Here is a 23888-nt window from a genome sequence, read left to right as displayed (position 1 = left end):
GTAGAACCTAGAACCATATATTGTACTTGTTGGTTGTCATAGTCTGGATTTCAGTACATGTTGACTTTGTCAGCTGCACAATTTCTTTTATTGCTGTAATTATGTTATGCTTTTAATGCTAATTTTTATTTTTCTTCACACCCTGACAGTTGACTGGCTTGTTTGCGGCTGCTTAATTCAGAAGACAGTTCTGAAGAAAAAAAAACTGCTGCTGAAATTTCGCCATGGAAAAGTAAACTTTATAAAAAAAAGCACAACACAGATTAAGAATAGATAATTTAATAATCAAAATTGTAACTAATTTACAATTCCCTGAAGAAAGACTGACTGACACAAACCATTTCCCCTCATTTGTTTTCATCAGTTCATCAATCAGCTGTTTAAAGACCTAATCATATTGGAGTCTCACTAGTTGTATTTCCATATAAGCAGAAGGCATAAGGACAAATATACTTCATTCCATGGTGTACAGAAACCATAAGACTTTATAACCAAAAAACTAGTGATACAGTAAAGATGCAATGGAAAACACCAGATAAAAAGTAACCTGTTTAATCTGAAAAACATTTGACTTCTAGAGGACAAAAAGCAGAGACTAGGCACCAACGTAAAAGTAGTTTTACCCCTCAAAAACTGATTTCAACTAAATGGCCTTTTAAAGTTTCAAGACCCGAGGTACTGTTGAGAGAAGGACGAGCTGATAGCAGCGAGTTTGAGAAAGCTCAGAAGTCCTCTTCAGCATTTCGACTCCTGCAGGTCTTGAGTTGTTTCAGACGCTCGATGCATTCCTCCACAGTGCGCTCGCCATGGACTTTGTTATCTCGGGTGCGTACATTAACAGTGTTACTCGTCTTCTCCTTCTCTCCCACCACTTTTCCAAGCAGGGAAACATGCAAAGAGGAAAGAAAAAATAAATAAATCAATATCTAGATGGACAGTGCGAAAGAGATAACAAAGATAAAGAGAGGAAACAGACAGAAGAGTGAAAGAGAGTGTGTTGCCACCGACCCAGGATAAAGTTGTACTGCGCCAGCTGTGCATTTCTGATCTTTTTGTTCAGAGTGCAGCCGGGGTCGAGATCCACATCAGTCATGAAGCCGCTGTTGTGGAAGTCCTGTTTGACCTGCCACATTATCAGAGAGACAACAGTTGAATCTATGCCAGCATGTTATTACATTTCATTCATTTCCTTTTCCATTTTGAATAGACTTCTACAGATTCTGTTTTTCAAATATGGACTAGCACATTTTGGACTGTAATGATAGTATTTCCGTGCCCTTTGTGGACCAGCTGTTTTTTTTTTTTTTTTTTCAATAACGAAGATATTAATATCTTGACTGTGCAGCTGTTCATTTTATAAATAGGCTTTTGTGCAAGTAACAATGCGTTTAATACAAAAAGTTATCAAAGGTCCAGGTTTCACACATTTGAAAGGAAACTACTTGGGTTTTATTTTTTTGTTGCTCTAGCCATCAGTTGTAATAACATTGTACTTGTTAAAAAAATTAGGTCCAAAGGGGCAACAAACACGAGCAGTCAGACAATCAGAAAGGTTGTAAACAAGCCAACAGATTAGTCAAATGTGTCTGAAAGATCATTTTAAACTTTATTGCTGTAGTTGTGTGCATAGTTTTAGGATTGTCTGACCACCTTAGCACTATACATATGTACATTACCCTGCACTTTACTGCTTTTTGTACTTCTGGTTTGATGCTAAGCTGCATTTCGTTGTCTTAGTGACTGTACTCTGTGCAATGACAATAAAGTTAAACCTAATTCTTGGAGTGAGACTATGGACTAGAGTAGCTGTGGTCAGCGGTTACCTTCTGAGCGTAGTCCTCACAGGTCGGTCCGACAGGTACAACCATCACTTGATGAGGAGAAAGCCACAGTGGCCTGAAACACAACACAACATATTCAACTGGTTAGCAGAAAAGCAGGCCAGGTACCTGTGCAATCATTTACACCCCCAAAGAAGTGAGGTTTTTTTTTCTTCTGTTCAGTAAATCTGAAAGTCATTAACAGTGCTCAGGAGGAAATGCAATGAAACAAAAACGTCTATGTCTGGAGTCAGCGCCTACTTGACAAATCAACCTTTTTTTAAATTGATTCATTTACAAACCATTTGCCTCCATAGCTTTCAGTCAGAATAGCGATCATCCTCTCTACTGATCCCAGGATAGCTCTGTGGATGATCACTGGTCTCTTCTTGTCTTCGCCATCATGACTACAAAATCATTTGAAGAGAGGGAGGAGAATTAGGAACTCACACAAAAAGAGACATCCAAAAGGAAAACAACAGTGATCATCTGGAGAAATAAGTACATTCTCGGCATTTGGGCTGCATTTTTCTTTTTAAATAATACGGTAAAAACCGTTTAACAGCGAAATTAAAAAAATCTATAGCCTCTGGGGCAGCTACTAAAATCTTGGTACTTCTCCATAAATGCACATTACATAGTTTCATTCAAGCCAACCCTATTTTTTTTTTTTATCAGCACTCAATTTTTTTTTTTTTTTTAATCAGCACTCAATGTTATCCCATATGCCATACCATTTACTGATTTCTCCAATATTTGAGAAATGAAATGTATATCTTTGATTTTGTTAACTGTATGTTTAATTCTATAATATACATGTGCATTTGCAAGGGAAAAAATACTTTATGCCATTGTATTTAAAAATGTGTCTAAAGCAGTAGAAGAGTTACCTGACAAAGGTGAGATTGAAGCGGATCGGAAGCTGGAAATCAAGCTGAATTGTGGCACACTGATGGTACCGACCGATGGCATCCTTGATCTCAATGTCAATCTGCAAAGAAACGACGCAAGTGATCAGCAGTTAACCCTCCTGCTGTTTCACAGTTAAAAGTGCATCATTACTGCAGCTCATTACTGCAGCGCATGGCTCACCTTTGGTCCATAAAAAGCTCCATCACCGGGATTGAGAATCCATTTCTCCCCAAAGTCATTCAAGCTGTTCTCCAGTTGCTGTAAAAACAAACAATTACTGTTTTGTTACAATATCAATGGCTGACCAACACGCAAGTAAACAGGGGTGTTAAGCAAAGCTGTATGTTTAGACCTGACAATTCCTTCATCTGGAACTAATCACTGAACTGAGAAATGTTAACGTCTCAATAATATTTTATGGTTGCTCGAGGGAGTTAATGAGGTGAGGGAAACATGCAGCAAGTTCTGTTCCAGCCACTATGCCAAGTTTTTCAGTCAGTTTCTTGTGTATACAATTTTCCACCTTTGTGCATACAAACATTAATCATAAAAAGTCAGTGCTGAATTTAGGAAATGTTTTCCCAGAGAAAAGTGTCCTGATAGGTCAACTAAACAGCTGTAGAACTTGAAGACTATTCTAATTCTCTTCTTTTCTTTTTTCTTCACAGCTCCAGATATTAAACTGGTCATACTCATAGTATCCCTAATTTGAGAACTGTGACTTACTGAGAGAGGTATATTATTATTATTATTATTATTATTATTATCCACGCAGTGAGAAAGAAACAGCACAATCTCTATGCTGTAGTCTTTAAGTTCTCTGGTCTATTCTGTCCATCAGCAGACTACAGTGTTAAATATTTAAAAAGTTACTGTGCCCACTGGATTGATTATTAATAAAATAACATGTTAAAAATAACTTCCACTATCATGAGTAATGTTCTGCTGCCAGCGGGCAAAAGACACACTTGGAATTTAAGTTAAAATGAAACACTACGGACAGAACGATGACACCACTGACTTAACCAGAGATGGAAATTCAAAAGGAGCTCTTTAACGTTTATAAAGTATCTGTATCTGCATTATATCTGGCTCACATTTTACCATACTTGTTGAGTTGTCATCTGTTCAAGTATGAATGTGGATACAGTCCCCTGTGGGCTTTGATTTGTTGTACCCTAAGACCAAGTAAAATCGTTCTAGTGGGTGAGAAAAACGGAGCATTTCGTGTTGACAAAACAGAGAATGCATTTTGCCACCAAAAAAAGTCAATCAATATGATAAAAATATAACAATCAATGAAGGGGGAGATGGCACATGGTTTGGGACAGTGAGGCAAACAAAGCATCATCTTATTCTGTAACAAGTTTCCAACAGTGTAAAAAAAACAAAACCATAATCAAAACATCTTTGAGGCAGTGTTGCAATGTGCACTGCAGATGTAATAATTCACTGGTGAAATAAAACGCGCCTCTAAACAATCAGATCAAGAGGAAAACAAATGTCATGTGAAAGAACATCTCACCCTGCTTTAAAATTCAACGTATGGTGTGTCTCTGTCACCAGACACCTTTTCATTCATTCAGAGCCTGCCAGTAAAGGCTTGTCAGACTAATAAACAATATACCTGTGCTACTGATAAAACAATACAGTATACGTGTGGCACCTTTATCCAACAACTGTCATTTAGTGATTTTACAGATTCATCTGTTTGACTAGAAGTTGCCCCAAGAGAGACACTAACTGTGTTTCATCTGATGCTGAAAGCACTGAGCAATACACTCATTATCACTCAGTTTAACTCACTCACTCTTATTTTGTTCAAGATAGTTTTAAACACCACCTAATCTCTCCCAAAGAAACTTAGAGCTGAACCCAAGATGTAAAATATAGCTCCGGTCCACAGAGAGTGAATTTGATTTGACAGCAAAGGCAGACAGTGACTGCACTGTACTAGATCCTCGGGAGATGAGCGAGCATTTTCTGCTTCGGAACAGATAGCAGCTCTACAGAATAAAACGGATTCATTAAAATATAAATGTTCTCCAGGTCTACAAATTAAACTGCCATTTGCTGTCTTTGAAGTGGTTCCAACATTTCCATCTTGATAACATCACAGATCAGCATCTTAATTCTCCAGTGAGACTTTGTGAGAGTGCGGATCTCAATTTAACCATACCAGAGAAACAAGAGGCCTTCTGATTACCTTTTCTGCTTGGTCCCAGACTTCCGGGTCCCCCAGGAACTTCTCTGGTCTCGTGGAGAGGTTGAGTTTGAAAGTGAAGCCAAACACCTCATACACAGTCCGCAGGAAATCCAGGCAGCCCTTTGATCTCCTCCTCAATCTAGGGTAAAACAAAAAATGTGAGAGAATTAGCACAAGCCATTGTGGAAGAGCTGCGTGTTCAATTTCTCATGAACCATCATAAGATGTAATCACAAGAATGTGAGGATAAATTGTTCATCTTATTGGATGTACATGATACATGTGACCGTTTCTCAAGCAAGCAGCTTGGATGTCAAAAAACATGTGATCTAAAACACAGAAGAAAAATTAAAAACAAGCGCCTCTGTTCAAGAGGGATAACTCTCTCTCCCATGTCCTAACCGTAAGCTACCATCTGCAGACAATGATTATAAACTACATGGCAAGTATAACAGAAGAACATATACTCTCCCTTGCAGTTTGCTCTACATTTGAATTTGGTAAGTCACAAAAGACATCAACAGCTGCTTCAGTCAAAGTGAAAAATTAAAAGGGAAACAATTTGTGTACAAAGTGCAGTCAAATGATTACCCATCCAATCCACTACTATTACTGATAAAGAGAAAACAAAAGTTGTACGCTGCTGTGTTTCTCCGTTAGAACAGACCAATTAGGAAATCGCTTCCGTCTTCCAAAATTGTGTTTGTGTGCATCGATATTGGCAGCGCTCCTCTTTGGTGAAATAACTTAACATGCAAATTGCTACACCAGGCTGCAGCAGCTTGTGGAGTCCTCTCACTTAACCTGAGAATGTGACAGACTGTTCGCTGACCAGATTACCTGAATTTATTCAATAAACTGTTCCAGCAAGACACTGATTTACTGAGAGCCTTCAAAACTGGGCTTCTTCAAAACAAGTATAAATTCTTCTCCACAGAAAGCCACTTCTCAGTAAACTGTGATAGCTTCCCACCATTTACCGCTGTGTGTTTGCCTTAGCATTAGCATATATTGTATTTGTATTGATCTAAATAGCAAGTGTAAACATTTATCAAAAGGTATTGCCAGGAAAATGCGACATTTTGTGTGTGTGTTACGCCAGTAGTGGCTAATGTAGCCTTGAGCAGAGATGAAGAGCAGGCACAGACGTCTGGTAAGATCCCTTCTTTCTCCACACCCTCAGATTTATTTCCACTTTCAAACTTGTAGTCTTCAGCTGCAACTGACGCTGTCTGAGTAACGCCACTTGAGATAATTAATCAAGACTTCAAGCAGCTCTCTCTGGAGACGCAAAAAGGCTTTATGCAACTTTTTCACATATACAATAGTACTCCACAAGTTTTTTTGTTTTTAAAGTTTTTTAAACCCTTTAAAGCCAAATTTATTGGTGCCATCAGGCAACCTTTTCATCACATTTGAATCCAAAATGTGTGAACTTGGCAGAGTATTGTCAATGCATCAGTCCAAGCCTCACCTGCTCCATGGTGCAGAAGATATGAGCATCATCCTGCTGGAAGCGGCGGACACGGGTGAGGCCTGTCAGGGCTCCTGACAGCTCGTTCCTGTGCAGAACGCCAAAGTCGGCCATGCGAAGGGGCAACTCTCTCCAGGAGCGTGGACGGTGATCAAACATCAGACTGCAGCCAAACAGAGACAGGTATCACATAAAAACGACACAAATTACAACCGCCTACTTCAACCTTAAGTTGTCACAAAAACTAAAAATTGCTCTACTGCTTCAAAACTACTACTATGAAAGACTGCATTCAATATTTGATTTAACTGACATCTAACACAAATGTGTTTGAAAGCTCAATTTCCATTTCAGTATGATCTCCAGAGGGTTTGCCAATGTGGATAGCACAAAGATTGGAACAGTAAAAAGGAAGATAAAAGATTTTAACACAAAGAGCTGCAGTCTGGCTCTTCACACTGCAATGCAGCATTCAGCAGTAAATTGAACTGGGTCATTCAACAACCCAATGGTCCATTACGAGTTGAGCGGAACTGGATGACAAATCTATTGTAGCAGTAAAATATAAAGCTATTTTACAATGACTGTGTCCTGATAACAAAACCACTGTGCAAACTCTTATAAAGCTATTTAAGTGTGGTAAAACAGTGCTTAATGGTTGTCCCCGTTTGCCACGGGTACTAAATATTGTACCAAGATTAAACAACAATACTCTGAGCTCATTAAAGGCTACCAACACATTTTGTGCTAGAGAAGAACAAACAACCTTGGCTCCAACAAAGTCGTTTCTCTGATGAGAGACAGAAACCAAAAAAAATATCTATTTCACACTGGAGCAAGACTTGATTCACAGTGTGGGTGTGTTTTTCTTTACATGTTATGTTCATTCTTTTCTAGTTCTTTGCTGAATTTAAAAGCGTATTTTCAAACAACTCTGAATGTGAGGAAAAGGAGGCCTCACCAGTGTCCCGGGCAATTCATGGGTTTAAGGGCGAAGGTCTCCTTCTCTGCCTCGAAGGAGAACATGTTGTCGCTATAGTGCTGCCAATGGCCGGAGGTCTGCCACAGCTTACTATTGTAGATGTTGGGTGTCACCACCTCCTGGAAACCTCTCTTCCTGTACTCACTCTGCCAAAGACAGACATAAGACAGTCTTAAGAGTGAAATCATCTTTGTGAGAATTCTGAGTTACCATAATGCTCTGTACACATCACAACTACAAACAACTGGTAAAAAATGTGCCGACACCTGGGGACTCGCTGATAAATAGTGCTTTTCATCTAAAACATTCATTTTGAAAAAGTAAACTACCTCAGAAAACGTTTAAACCGCTGCATATTCACATCCCAGTTGGTTTACACATGATGAAGGGGATTTGGGCTAAACTGAAAGGAAATGGTAGGCATTTCTATCCCGACTGTCATATACCCTACAAACAGTTGGATGCGCGAGGTATTTTGTTGCATGTCTGTTAAATAAACACATCCCACTACTCCCCAGTCAGACATCTATTTTACCACATCAAAGTGAAATTGCTTCTAATGTGCACTGCATTATGACTGAAAACCAAGTGAGAAAGAAAAATGTGATGTGCCAATATCTATTTACAGCATTATTTTTAGAGCATTATTGTTTTGTATCCCTGAGCAAGACACTTAACCCCTAGTTGCTCCAGAGGCGTGTTACCTCTGACATATATAGCAATTGGAAGTCGCTTTAGATAAAGGTGTCAGCTAAATGACATATAATGTAATGTAATGTAATTTTGTGGGAAGGGTACACATATTAATTTGCATTTTATTGTATGTTTATGCACATGTTTATGTTAAAAAAAATCAATTTGTTTTAGTTGTGAAACTACAGCATTTGATATGCGCAGCTCCTGGTTTCAAAAAATGTATTCATTAGCCTTTCATTGGTTTCAAGACCATGACCAAGTTGTATTATGAACATATAACTAATCCTTTCCTACCCCTCTCTATAAAAGAATATGACGCTAAAGTGATTTAAAACTGCAGCAATACATCTTGTGAATATATAAAGCCATTATTATTGCACAGGCCAACTAAAGGTCCAAATCTGTTCTCCCCTTCTCCCCAAGCTTCCCTGCCAATTTAAACTTCAGTCTTTTTTATGTCTTAAAAGTTAGAGTGAGGTCACAGCAATAGTCCACTGTGTGTTAGACAGCTTTTGACTTACTCTGATGAACTCAATCAGGGTGTTGTAGATGAAGGCTCCCTTAGGCATGAAGAAGCAGCTTCCTGGACTCAGGTCATGGAAGAAGAACAGGTCCTGCTCCTTAAAACAAATAAAAAAATATATATAAAAGGGTTTGTTATTGTGATGGAAAACTGAAACGAGCCACCGCCCAGGCCAAACTGGTTTCACTTTGAAATAATGCAACGGCTCATAACATATTTAAAGTAACTAGGGTTTGTCTGTCTTCTGCTCAGATCGCTTTTACACACCCGTTATTATAACACACACGTTTGTTTCACTATCTTTGTGGGGACCTGTCATTGACATAATGCATTCCCTAGCCCCTTACCCTAACCATCACCACTAAATGCCTAACCTTAACCCTTACCCTCACCAGAACCTCATTCTAACCCTAAAACCAAGTCTTAACCCTCAAACAGACCTTTAACCTTGGGGGGTCCAGCATTTTGGGCCCCACAAGGATATGCAGACCCCACAAGTATACTGTATTCCCCGGTTTTTGGACCCCACGAATATAGTAAAACAAGCGCACACACACACACACACACACACACACACACACCCTGATTTACATGTATATGAACAATACATGTAAATGACCAACTTTCGAACAATTTACAAAGTAAGTGATACTTTCTGAAGCATTATTCTGACATTTAAAAACATTAAATGAAGGCTATTTACTGCTACAAATGCACCCGGAGTTTACTATATATATACACACTATATTTTCACACTTCAGAAATGGCTTTGAATATCTTGTCTGTTCAGAAAGTGTGACTTGATAACATCAAACACACATCAAACCCAATTGTGGCTCTTATACTTTAGAAGTATTCTACCGGCATTTCATAAAATAGAATAAAGAATAAAACCTGTAGGAGACTATTTCAAAATTACTATGGAAACCAACTCCTCCTACTGGCAGTTTCTTCACATCTCAATTCTTACCCGGCCCAGTTTGCGGTGATCTCTGTTCTTGGCTTCCTCCTGAAACTTCTCCCACTCTTTAAGCATTTTGGGGTCAGGGAAGGAGATTCCATAGATCCTCTGGAGGGTTTCCATGTCCGCCTTTCCCTCCCAGTATGTAGACGAATTCTAGCACACGACAAAAGGAATATGTTAGCTTTAATCAGTCTTTTGGGTCTATCAAATCCCTTGAGAGGCAACTCTGCTCTGAAATGGGGACATATGAGCTTACTCGACATTCAGGGCACAGAATACAGTACATGAAATACTACTTGTTTTATTCAACAATATTTCCACATATACACTAAAAATACATGGCTCACCTTGTGGATCTTAAGTGCCTTGATTTTCCCTGTATGTCTCACATGGGGCCCGCGACACAAGTCAATTAAGGGACCACACCTAAAATGCAGAATGTTTTGTGTTTTTACAAGTGTGTTTACAAGAATAGGATAAGTGTTGCATTTAGGATAAGGCTAGCAATACTCTATATATACAAAATATATACAAAACCAAGGATGCGTTAATCTCGCAGTACTCTAAGACATCCCGACCGATCTGTGACACTGCTGAAGACGTAAATATTTAAAAACAAGTCACATTAAAAGCTTTAAAAGGCTAGATGATTGTCTTAGTACAGCTGGGCACCAGTTTTTTAGCAAACATTACCCTAATAATACAGTGCCCATATTCATTGTAATAAAGAAAGCATATGACACAGAGGAATATGCTATATCGGACTTCGGCAACAGAGACAATACTTGTCAGTAGGATCAATGTATTCATGGTTTTGGTATTTTAATGGGTTCTGTTGACACTACAAAAAATATAGTTTATCGCCAGAATTCTAGTTTAAAGAAAAAAACTTAAATGCACAGGGCCAGGACTCACCTGTAAACCGTGGTGGTGGGAGTGGTAACCTTCTCATTCAGAATGCGGCACTTAAACTTGTTGTACTGTCAAGGAGCAGAAGTAGTTTTAGAGTTCTGTTACTTATTAAATGTTCCTTTTTTTTTTGTGTGTATTCAAATACCTTAAACATCTCCAACAGAGTTTCCTTCTTTATCTCGAGCCTCTCAAATGGCTGCTTCTCCTTGATAATTTTCTTGCACAAGGTCTCCAGACATGGAAAGTCATTGCTCGATACGCCCCTGTCCAAAACATCAAAAGAGAAATACAACAAGAGCATTACATTCAATGGCAATAACTGTCTTACTCGGTCTGCCAGTGTTTCTAGAGGGCATCATGGATGTGACCAATAAACCATGTGGCCAGACCTTTTGTTCACCAATGTAATTCTTTGACATCCAGAAACTGATAACCTCAGCCGAGCATGGGCAAGTACTTAAAAGTCCTTGGCTCTAGGGCTTGAGCAATGTCAAAATATGCTTGCAAACAACATTCTCCAAGAATGTCATTTGCATAAAATGACTTCATTAAGGAGGTTGCAGAATTAATTAGACAGCACTCCTCACGCTCTCCTGCCGCAGGGAGGAATACATATCTGTTTCAGGGAAAGGTCAAGTGAAAAAGTTGTTCAAATTTCTGAGGGGGTCTCAATACATTTTCAAAGCTTCTCAGAGGCAATCTCTAGTTCTGTGTTTTGAATAGATACGCTTTTAGGCTTCCAATCCTGTGAGCAGATATAAAAAGATGTCATTTAAAATCCACACCCAGGAAAAATACAGCTTGACAGCATTAGTGTCATTCCAATCAACCTGTTTTGTGTTTGCCACCAGTCTCAAACAGTGAGACTGAACAAATAATTATACAGACAAATCTGAATCCAACGCCTGTGTGACTCACTCATTGTTCTCCAGGAACATGTCGTAGTAGAAGCCGTTCTCAATGGGGGGACCGTAGCAGAGGCAGCCTCCATACACCCTCTCCATGGCTTCACCCAAGATATGGGCGCTCGAGTGCCAGTAAACCTTAACAATATACAACAAAAATATTGCTTTATTAGCAGAAATTGCAGTGCAATCCATCCTTTTGTGTTTATTAAGAACGGGAAGTATGACTTTACTGGAAAATCAAGCTTGTTGACCGAAACGGCTTCCTGAAAACATTTTAAGCGAGAAATAGGCCATGCAGTTGCTGAATCTGTCTTCATATCAGATCGACAAAGGTCAGTTTAAAAGATTTTTGTCCGATTTTGAGAGACTTAGTCACGCTCATCCCGCTCGTCATTTCCGGGTTAGCACTCCACCAATCAGATTGGTCATCGAGTCCGACTGCCCGCCCTCCGACCTAGCAAGTCAGGTTGGCCAAAATGAAGGCAGACAGCTCTTCCAACGGACGACGGCACGGAACACACCGAACAGACTTAAGTCTCTGACCTCGCCAGACTGGCTGACGGCCGATTATTAGGTTGGTGTGTCAGGGCCATTAGAGACCAGTTGCTGCCACTTTTATGACAGTACACGATTGCAGCAGTGTTTCACATTCTCATGTCTCCTCTTAATGTCTCTGTGGCTCAGACAGTTGGTAAATCACAGAGCTTTGACATTTATTATTGATTGTAAACCTCTCATTCCTTGCCTGCCCTGACTACATATCAATAAGGTTGAACGAACTCTGCGAGATGTTGCGTACTGATAAGTAATTACCGGATTTGTTAAAATCACAGTATACTGACAAAATAAAAAAATTAACACCTTCACTTGTGACAAATATAATTTATAACCTTAGCACATAATTTCTCAAATGTATAAAAACAAACTATTATTCTGAATACTCAACTGACATTTAATGGGGGAAAATCTGAAGAATTGTTGAAATTTGTCCTTATACTTTTCATAGGCAGGTGAGTATAGTTTTGGTGGTCAAGAAGGAGCTAACTGTGCATCCAAAAAAAGGTGTTTAAGATAAATTTACTATACTACACTCTTCTCTCCTATATGTAGAGGGGGAAAAATAAAAGCAAGCATTGTCTGCGTCAGACAAGGGATGAGGTGGACTTACAGCTTGGGCCTCCTCATCATCAAACTTAAGCAACTGAAGGCTGCAGTCATCCTCCAGTGGCCTGTCCAGGTCCCATACACCGTTGTTCACTTTAGCAATCACTGTGTTGTCGGCGAGGCCTTGACTGGACATAAAACAGGAAAATATTCCACGTCAAATGAATGTGCAGATGTACAAAAACATGATATTCTGACAGTATACTGGAACAGATAAGCTTGGTCAAAAGAGGTCAAAATATAACATCTTGTATTTAGTGCTGTCAAACGATTCAAATATTTAATCGCATTAATGTCATAGTTAACCATCGCACATTTTTATCTATTCTAAATGTCCCTAGATTTCTTTTTGTCCAATTATTTTTTCTCATTTTAATGCTCTTATCAACATGGAAAAGTGGATCCGCTTTCTTTGTGCTTTTGTCGCCTGGCTTTGACGAGGGGGCGGAGAATTCGCATCAGCTGTGTGCTTGGCCATCAAGTGGTATTTCAGACTGGACGTGCTGCGATGATAGCTCAGTTCACAACGACAAAACACACATATCACTTTGGTCTTGTTAATGGAAACATTTGGCAACTTTTTTAAAAGTAAACTTTCCATTCAGAATCTTATTGGTCTCCATCTCGGCGTCTCGCGCTCGCCATCCACTCAAAACGTAACCTTAGCCTACTACTCTTTGGCCGGCTCACAAGCCGAAACAAGTGTGTGCGTGGAATGGCCGATTTTGGAACGAGCGCTTTTCTTCCAAATATGGTATGCTCATGAATATTTAGATGAGCTGCGCGCTGATTGGTTGAGCAAAGCACATACACACACAGTGGAGACGAGACAGCAGGTCTATTTCAGACACTGCAATGTTATACATTGTTCGTCTGCTATTTCATTACTAACTTCACCTCTTAAATGTTTTTATGTGAGAAATCAACTATGTAAGGCTCAAATATGGGCTGTTTTACGAAAATTGATGGCTAATTGCAAATTTGGTAAGACGGCGTTGGACTTCAGGAGCTCCACACATTTTGACGAGACAGGGCAGCCCGCAGTGCTCCATACCCAGGGCAAAGTCACCGTTTCTGGGTTACTGGACTACCAAATGGCCACAGGCTGCCGGCTGCGCAGCCCCGCGGTGACTTTGCCCTGGGTATGGAGCATCAATTTTCGTAAAACAGCCCATATTTGAGCCTTACATAGTTGATTTCTCACATAAAAAAGTCTAAGAGGTGAATTTAGTAATGAAATAGCAGACGAACAATGTATAACATTTCTGAGATCTGCGCGACCTATTCAGAAGACTAAGCTGATTTCAGGTCAGTGGTGTATGTAAATTTTGGGGCGTGACAAAGATAGAGACTAGAGCCAAATAAGGTACAGCCACAGAGTTGACGTCAACTATGAGCTTTGTTGAGATACGCCCGTTTTCAGCGGCAGTTTCAAATTGTGAGATTTGCACAGGAAAGGGATGTCAATGGGACTTTGAGGTTCTATGTATGCCTATTTTACCCACCGAACTGTCGGAATTCAACTATGACAAGGTAAACTCGGTTTTGCATTCTATCACCCCTTTAACAAATAAATATCGCAATAACCATCCTTCCAATCCAGACCTTCCAATACTGATTATCCAATTGTTGTTTTACATGCTTACAAGATGTGTGCATGATTATATGATAATGGCGAGTCAAACTGAATCTTCCAATTTCAATTATTTTCAGAAAAGATCGAGAGGAATCTGAGATGCAGTAGTAATTGCATAGTAAAAACTTAGTTTAAAGCTTTGAAGCCCCTATGCTTCTGAAATTACAACACACATACAAAACTATCCAATGGCCTTGGTCATGAGAAATGCAGGACCTAAAAAACAGGCTCATGGGCCACAGAAGGTTAGAATGACACACCATATGCACCAATGTGCTCATTGCGTCATAAAGAAATAACAGAGGTGAAGCTGAAGTTGGTGCCCTTAAGTCGTGGAGCAATGCAGCATCCACTCATACAACGATGGTCATAGAGATGCTTACATGTCCCTGTGTTTTGTGAAATCTGGTCATGTGAACTTTGGTTATGAACATTAAATCTATCATCATTATATAAATATCAACAGTCTTGAGCACCTTTTGTATATTGGACCATGCTGGTAGGGAGATCATTCTCAGGCTATGCCACGAGAACGTTTCCACTCCTTTTTTTTAACACTAAGGAGTATTTACTTGTCTTCGCTGGATGGTCTTAGGTTGGTGGGTGTCATTTCCAATTACTGTGTATATAATGTGGGTGTTGTGAAGACTTTTGAAACTGTAACAATGAGTACAGTCTGTACAAATAAACTTGACAGCTAATCTTTGGAAAATAAATTCCTTCTTTTTTTGTGCTACATGAAAACGAGGTGTCACATTTAAAAGTTACAACATCATCATCACACTGACCTGATTCCACAGGCCACTTGGTATGGTGTAGTCTTCCATGACTCGGCATCCACCACCTTTCCATCGGGCAGAGTCACCTTGATGGCACGGCTGTTCTTCGCAGCCCTCTCTGCCATCAGAGCTTCATGCTCAGCTTTCAGCTTAGCGTACAAAGTAAGACGCTCATCAATGTACTGGGGTGCTGGTGTCAGCTAGATGGAAGCAAAGGTGTAAGTAAATGGAGGATAGCGAAAAATGCTGTCACTTTAAAATAACTTTGGTTTAATCTGCACAAGTAGTTTATGTCCCTCTTAAGGAAATACGCTAATTGCCGAGTCTCAGTCAACTGCACATCGAACCATTATTATCCAGGCATGATAGGAGGTTGAGATGAAAATTTTTAAAAATATTGAATCAAAATATTTTTTTGTCTACCCACTATTTTCTTATCTTCTCAGTTTGCCGAATCTTCTACTTTACAGTATGTACTGTAGATTATTATGGAACAAACAGGACAAAACAGTGAGAGCACGAAGACACACCAGCACTTTACTGTATTAAAGGAATACGCCACCTTTTGTTGAAATAGGGTTATTCACCGTATCCTCTATATTTATATAGGTGGGCAAAAGCATTTTTGTCTCAGTGCATGCATTGTCTTAGTCCGGCAGCGCCACCGCAAGCTTAGCTTAGCGTATTGAATGGAATCCTATGTTGCCGGTTAGAATGCCGTGAGTAAAAGTGACCAAACAACAACAAAAACAAAACCTAATTACTTCTTGTGGCCTGCGTATTCACAACGAATACAAATAGCATACAGATTAAGACTAGACGATTTCCTAGGCAGATATTGAGTGTGGACTATATTGGGTGGAAGTAGGCTACAGCCGAAGCACTGCTACTCGGGCGAAGAGATATCACGCAGCAATTCTGTGTGAGTACAGGTCTAATAAGGGTCGATCTATCCTGTAAAATAACCATGCGTCATTTTTACAATAATCACTTACTCTGTGGACAGCTGTTTATTGGGTCCATTCGGCATTTCCAGTTGACTTTATTGCACTGAAAAAAAAGTCGAGGAGTGCAGGATGGATCAACGGCGAGAAATCCTCGGTAGCTGTGACACAACTGCAGGCACGCTCATTTCAGTCGGCATATGTTGGCATATTCCCCCACACTCATACGTGTATATAGCGATCGCAACCTCCTCCTCCTGTCGTTCTATTTCCAAACTAGCAGCTCCTCTTCTGAAAACTCTGGTTCGTAGAGGTATGCTTCTGGATCTTGACTGTCTGAGAAGTCATCCTCTTCGTCGCTCACAAAATCCGCCATGTTCATCGCCATTCACTGTCTACTGTAGGGAAAAATAGCCAGCTAATATTCACGCCGGTATGTTGACGGAAGTTGGGGGTTTTCAGGTGCTGCGTGATAACTCTGCGCCCAAGTAGCAATAGGCTCGTTCGAGATGAGCCAGGTCTGCGCAGAATCGATCACCGGCGATCGCCGCCCAATGCTTGTCGGTTAGATTTGTGTCCGACTTGATCCCGACTTGCTCTGACGTCATGCACACGTGGGCAACGATAACCTCACGAGATCAAGGCGGCTGCAGTTTTTAGAGCCAGGCGCTGCAGTTGCTCTCCACCGATTGAAAGACCCAGGCGGACCCAGGGCATGCTGGGAAACGCTGGCCTCTCAGCTGATTGGTTCAGAATCAACTCAACATGATGACGTTTTATATAAACTTTTTATTAATTTTGAATTGGAGGTTATTTATCTGATTTAAAAGGCTTATTCTGTACAGAACTGTTGTGTGGCTGATAGTTACGTTTAGAAATCAGAGAGACTAAATCTGTTCAGATTACGGATCATCTACAGTGTATTGTTAAAATTAAAATCAGCAACAGATCGCATGTAGAGCATTTTAACAGCTGCTCTGTCATAATTAAAACAACTGGAGACTGTGTACAAGCTGATATATGGGTCTGATAACGTTTTATTAAATCAGAATCGGACCAGTGTTTCTGACACTTCCTGTTCAACCCTGAAGGCTGCTGGAATCAGCTGGAAACTGTCCGACTTGACAGTGGATTTTTGTCACCGCCCCCTGCTGCGGCCGCCTGCTCTCGTCCACTTTACAGGCGAGGCGCAGTTCATCTCGGACCAGCCTAGTGCTTCTGCTGTAGCCTACTTCCACCCAATATAGTCCCAACTCAATATTTGCCTAGGAAATCGTCTAGTCTTAATCTGTATGCTATTTGTATTCGTTGTGAATAGTCAGGCCACACGAAGTAATTAGGTTTTGTTTTTGTTGTTGCTGGGTCACCTTTACTCCCGACATGCTAACCTGCAACATAGGATTCCATTCAATACGCAAAGCTAAGCTTGCGGCGGCGCTGCCGGACTAAGACAATGCATGCACTGGGACAAAAATGCGTTTGCCCACCTATCTACATCTGGGGGAGATTGTGAATAACCCTATTTCAACTAACAGTGGCGTATTCCTTTAAGGGACTTGGACCAATACTTGACATTTATAGTTTGTGTTTTAGATTGTTGAAATATTTTCTGTTCTGAAACTCAAACTTCTATTTGTGCTAGAACTATCTCAATGTGATGTCATTGTTGACCTTTTTTTTTTATTGCACTTCGAAATATGTGCAATGTTTTACCAAATTAAAATATTTTTTTTAATCTATATTAGTATCTAATCAAAATGGGTGTGTGGCTGCTTTGAGATGTGTGGGCATGCAATTACAAAGACCTACACAAATATGTACACCATGATATGAGTTCTTGTAAAACAATACATTATTATGATGTCTAATAATAGCATCTATATAGTCAGACACTTTATTTAGCAACTTAGCCTACCTCTGCCCTGCTTCCAGAGTCCCCAGCAGCACTTTTAGCCTTCTTTTTTCCTCCATCTTTACCACTTTCAGTTCCCCCCTGTCCAAAAATCACGCTATGACGTTAGTGAACTTTTTATCAAGAAGAAAGCGGATAAAAGACAAGTTCAGTATGAAGCTGGTTCAGACACACCTTGATACGAACTACGCACTATTTGCATACCAGGTGTGTCTGAACCAGCTTCATACTAAACTTGTATATACATTCAGTGACAATGAAACATTCAAATCACAGAATTTTGAATGGAGTTTGGCGTAAAAGGGTATTCTCTCTCCCGAACACGTTAGCTACGTTAGCCAAACCAAACTCGCTGACTGGTCTCGCTTAATGGCAATGTAACACCATTTTAATGCCTACACAGACTGAAACAAAAATGAAACTAACGCTTAACTTATCTTGAGAGAGCAAACCTAACGTTACTCATAAAAGCTAGCTAGCCACAAGGTAGCACCGCATTGCTGGATGACAGCATGAATCTGACTAACGTTACACTAGCTGCTAGCTGGCTAATATAACGTAAATGTAGCCGGTTACATCACCTTTTTTTTCTCGTCCACTTGCAATTCGCTCATTTTCTCCACGACAGTTTGGTCAGCCATAACAAGTGAAACGCTACCTCACTTTAAGAGATAACTTTTGCAAGTCTGTGCTGTGCTGTACTGGTGCCGGGTAAGGGATGATGACGTTGCCCGGATATTGCGATTCTGATGCAACATTGCCGTAGTAGGCGGTGCTTTGCTATGACAAAAAAAAACTCAGGAAAAAGTCAAAAAGATGTTATGTCATTTCAAATAGCATCATCAGGGCAGTAGCCAGCAGGGGAGTTTTGATTATATCTAAATTGTGGTTTATTTCTTGTTTTGTAGTGCTCCTGCACAACATGGTTATCATCTATCTATAAATTGCAGGAACGTCTGTCTGTCTGTGTGTGTGTTATGCGCATATCTCTCGAACCGTTAGTCCGATGGATTTCAAACTTGACATGTGTCTTGCTACGGGCACGAGTAAGTGCAGTGCCAAGTTTTACACACATTGGCTTTTGCCTGCTCTAGCCGCTGGCCACTCCCCCTCTCGCACTGACGACCAGAGACAGAGAGAACAGCGGAGCTTTGGCAGCTAAAATGTGACATAGCCTACACCTCGTGTATATATCTATGCATACACCTCAGACCCACAAACATTTTGTGGGTCTTTGACTTTGAATTCAAACGACAATTCCCGAATTTAAGGACGTTTCAGAATTCCACACATGCAAAGCGCAACCAGATACAGACAACAAGTGCAGACAGAGCATGCCATGCCACGGCATGGCTATCTATCTTATAAAGCGAGACATATCTGTATATGTGTGTCCGTGTTTGGGGGCGTGTTTGGGGGGAAGGTAACCCGCACATCACACGCAGATGCCACTTGCAGAACGCTTTAGAACAGCGGGGGGACTCTTTTCCTGCTATTGTTTAGGCCTATTAAATTGCTGTGAGCTGGCAGAACATAATGTAATCTCTGAGATTATTCCTTCAGAGCACTGTGCAATGCGATAAAATCTCAGAGTTGAACCGGGCAAACACATCAGTTTTCATCAGACTCACCCTGGGTCAGGTTAATTAAGTCTACTGCTAACTTACAACACATTACCGTCGCCAAAATACCCCGAGAATCAAATCCCCTACTTCACCGTTACCTGTCAAGCCACTAAACCTGTATGGAAATGAAAACTTCTGCTGAAGTGTTAAAGTCGTTAATGGCACGTCTCTCTCTCTCTCTCTCTCTCTCTCTGTCTCTCTCTCTCTCTCTCTCTCTGCACGCGCGTACAAACGGTCCGGTTCTGGTGGTTGATACACTGTAAGTCAGTAGTAGGCTATACAGTGGAGTTGCATATTATGTGGTTTGGGGTCCTTCTGTAAGTAATTTTGTGGTACAATTTGGTTTTGAAGAATTCTACAAGCAGCAATACCAAAGGCCATGCAATTGCCCGTTCCAAACAGGCACATTTTCAACGGGTAGTACTCTGAATTGGTGGAGCCAGTTTTATTAGCCTACAAGTAAACACTTGTAGCATCTAATTTCACTGTTTAACAGACCCTCAACCAGAGAGCTATCTTAAATCAGTGAAATAACCTGCTGTTATGTTTGGCTTGAACAAAACTTAAAACACACAGTGCTTAGTCTCACATTTCAGGAGACCACAGTATGTTTGGATAAATAATGTTTAGCATTATATTTTTAAGGTGCTCAGAAAACAAGATCAGCTTATGTTTATGTATTTTCTGTAGATTATCGGTTTAGCTAATTTTGGATTGGAAATGAAAATGCTGTTAGGGCCTGTTGTTGACAATGTGGCTTGATGGTTCACAGAGTCATTCACAGTTTTGACTGTTATAGACGATAAAAGATTGGGTTTGGGAAATTGTCATGAAGGAATACTAAAATATTATACATACATTTGGTGGAGATTTCAACATGTCTGTTTGACATTTGCCTATATTCCCTTTTTTATTTTTTATAGCCTACATCTTTCTCTTTTATGCAAATGTTACAAAATGTCAGCTCCTTATATGGATCTTAATTATTTTTTGTTTTAAACTGTAACCTAACTATGAAAACCTTATACTTGTTGTGTTGTTATTTACATGTCCAATATAGAATACTGGTATGTCTTTTAATCTAATCAAATGAACCAACTAATCTACACACATAATTCCTACTCACAATGTATGCATAATCAAAATAAGAAAGAGCAGATTCGTCCTGTCACTGATTAGAACCATATCGCTGATTAGAACCATATCGCTGATTGCTCTGCTAACAGAGAAAGTACCTGAGGTTATGTTGTACTACATTTTCTTTCTGCCTTGCTTTAAGGCATCAGACTTCAGACGTGTGCATTTCAATTGAGTCGAACAGTGGTTTTAAACTCCTGCCACTCTCCAAGGGAATAAGGAAGAAGCTGTGCTATCCTGCTGTTCTTGGCTTATTGTGAGAAGAGGGAATTCTTGAATAATTAACCTTTAAGAACTTCAGGCACCATGTTTTATTTTGTTTGGCTCTGTAATGGGCCTGTTAGTGTGGTTGATGTATATATACAACAAAGTAGTTTTCAGTACATGCAATAGAACTACAGCAATATGTTTAATAATATATTTTGAATTTTTTTCATTATGGGCATGGTAATCAATAATCATTACATTTTCTAATGCTATTTTAGTATTTAATTTCTTATTCTTTTTTTTAAGAGGCCACCCCTTAGTATTTAATTTCACATTCTAAAAGTAGGTTGAGGGTGTAAAACAAATAGATGTTGCTAGGTTACTGATTCAAGACTGCATGTCTTCCCCCTCTCTCTCCCCTTTCTCACCTAGCTGTCCTATCAATTAAAGGCGGAAAAGCCCAAAAAATAATCTTTAGAATGTATTATGAGAACTAGTCATTGTTATGTCACAAAATGTGGTAAAATACCCTCTGCTCCATTTTTCTATAAATAACTTGGTGCATAAAAGGTGTGTGGGAAAAAAAAGAGGAGAAAAGAGGATGCTCATAATTTATAGCGAGAAAGTGAAAAATAAATGTGGCAGAGGCAAACATAAAAGTGGATTTATTCAGGGAGCCCCTGGTGTTGTGAGGATAAGATGTATGTATCATTTCAATATTTATTCTCTAATTGTTTTCGAGATTTTTTGAATATTTTATATCACTATAACCATTAGGTGTCAGTAGAGAAACCTTGCAAAGGACAAACCTAAAGCTAGAAGCCAATACCAGCCAGTCTCAAACACTGTTTTCTGCCTGCATTTTGCACTCCCCCACAGTTCAGCAGCTGACATTGTCACCTCCCTCTCTGAAGTTTTGATATAGCCCGCATTTTGTCTACAGGCATCTATGGAAAGAGCACCGCAGAGCTCCTGCCTCTGCCTCTTTTACTCTGCTCCACATTCAAAGGAAATTGCAGAGGCGAATACATGATGGGATTTGTTCCAAATGGATCATAAATATTTTATCCCTCCATGGTAATTTTTTTCAATGCAGAGTGTATGAGATCATCATTCAATGCTATTGTCTGTGTCCCATGAAACACTTCTCTAAACAATATTGGGGAATTACCTCTTGATTAGAAAATGTATAAATCTTAGGGTGGCCCAAATGAAAACAGCCTCACTAAAGCCTCCCAAAGCCAACACCCACAAAACAAAGTGTTGAAACTGTGAGGCAACAAAGTAAAATCTGGAGTTGTAAAGAATGGATGAAGACAGATGATGAGAGTAGCAAGCATGTTTTTCAAGATCAGAGCTAATAATAGATCTCTAGAGCACTTAATGAGACTCATCAACACCTCACAATCTTCAAGATAATTTTTTGGGCATTTTTTAGGCCTTTATTTATATAGGACAGCTGAAGACATGAGAGGGGAGCGAGAGGGGGAATGGCATGCAACAACCTGCGGGCACTGCATCAAGGAGTAAACCTTTATATATGGGCACCTGCTCTACCAGGTGAGCTACCCAAGTGCCCACAATCCCACTTTGATGAAGGGGAAGCATTCTTACATGTCTGAGTAAGCCTGCTGGTTTCCTACTCCAAGCATAAGCTCCAATATGAAAAATCACTGGCCTTCAGCTCCCCTCCGTACTGGAAAAGGATGACACCAGGTCAGAGACAAGGGCAGGGAGAATCACCCCGACCAGGCAGACAACCATCTGCTGCAAAATCCTTTATGAGATGGTCCTGAGCATGGGGTGTAAATCCTGCTACTAGTTCTAGTCTTTCATCATTATGTATTATTGCCCAAAGCATTTTCTCATAATGTATACATTATCATAATGAAAATGTAAACCTTTCTAATTAGGACTTTTTTTGGCTGCACATTATGTCAAAGGTTTTTATTTATTTATTTCCTTTGTCTCATGGAACTTTGCTAATTGTAAGGCACCTGCGTATGTCTCTTTGTCCTAGGGACTTCAGAGTCAGCAATATGTCGCTACAGAAATGCCACCGAGTGCTTCAAGTGACTGTGTTTCTTACATGGAAGTTAACAAAATTTGAATTTTATACCATTTTCCAAACATTTTGAGTATTATTTCTATTCAGATGCCAATAAGGATAGTGCAGAGAAAAATCTCTTTGCATTAGTAGCCTGACAAAACACATATTCTTCATATTATTGGAACATTTTCCAAAGCAAACAACGATATCAGTAAATGTGTTTTTTCTGTGTTTTCAGGTACCAGTTCTCCCATGCTTTCAGTTTATTTCAGTAGACTTAGAACTTGTATGATTATGGCAATCCATGTAAAAAATAATCCATGTAAAAAGTTATCTTATCATATCATGGTAATACAGTTGTGTAGCCCTCTTTCCTGAAGAATAACCCTCAAAGCTCTTCATACTGCATGAATACAAATAACGTACTTGGAGATGGCTTTCCTGATCTACATTGACCCATTGTTACCCACTCCTCTCCACAACACACGCAAACACACGCACGCAGATCTGTTTCTGGGTCGCTTGCCTTCCTCTGCTGATCTCCTGCAGAGTTTCTGGTTCACACAGAGGTGCTCCCTTTGAGTGAAAATTCAAATGCTGATGCACATGAAACAGCTCTGACAGCATCTTAAATGAAGTACAATAAACAGGGAAAAAAAAAAACTTTTTCAAAGGAGAAACAAGAAATATGTTCTGACTTGGCTTGTTTTTTATCTAAAGTGAATCACTAAAATATGTTTCCCTGCTTAACAGTGAAGTGGCATGAAGTTACGAAGTGCACTGCTATATTAAAGTAAAGCTTACCCATTCACATGCATTTAAGAGTAGATGCACCCACAACATATGAGAAATCAGGTATGACAGTCTGACCCAAAACTTATAAATAAATCATATGCTATAGCATTGAAATAGTAGTCACATTTCTGTTTCTTTAAAGCATTAGCATGGGTCACATCCCAGGCGGATGGTAGGGCATCCAGATTATGCTGCTTAGACTGCCATCTCTGCATTGCCACATGTCGAATACACCAAGGAAG

The 23888-nt window shown here is 39.8% G+C and overlaps 1 protein-coding gene across 1 annotated transcript; it reads right to left on the bottom strand.

Moving 5' to 3' along the window:
- Positions 1-263: 263 nt before the first annotated feature.
- Positions 264-18581, bottom strand: tars1 (threonyl-tRNA synthetase 1). Its single transcript, XM_078251215.1, has 19 exons — positions 18414-18581; positions 17836-17913; positions 14986-15176; positions 12566-12689; positions 11408-11532; positions 10635-10752; positions 10493-10557; positions 9925-10003; positions 9584-9730; positions 8612-8710; positions 7374-7540; positions 6408-6575; positions 4939-5071; positions 2913-2990; positions 2711-2811; positions 2123-2227; positions 1824-1896; positions 1009-1123; positions 264-871 (listed from the first exon to the last, which is right to left on the bottom strand). Exons 1-19 carry the CDS (start codon positions 18471-18473, stop codon positions 723-725), a joined length of 2175 nt encoding a protein of 724 aa, XP_078107341.1. The 5' UTR covers positions 18474-18581; the 3' UTR covers positions 264-722.
- Positions 18582-23888: the final 5307 nt, after the last annotated feature.

This window comes from Sander vitreus, chromosome 5 (genome assembly GCF_031162955.1).
Source record: "Sander vitreus isolate 19-12246 chromosome 5, sanVit1, whole genome shotgun sequence".
NCBI lineage: Eukaryota > Metazoa > Chordata > Actinopteri > Perciformes > Percidae > Sander > Sander vitreus.
The sequence above is the reverse complement of the archived record's forward strand: the minus strand, read 5'-3'. Positions and strand labels throughout refer to the sequence as shown.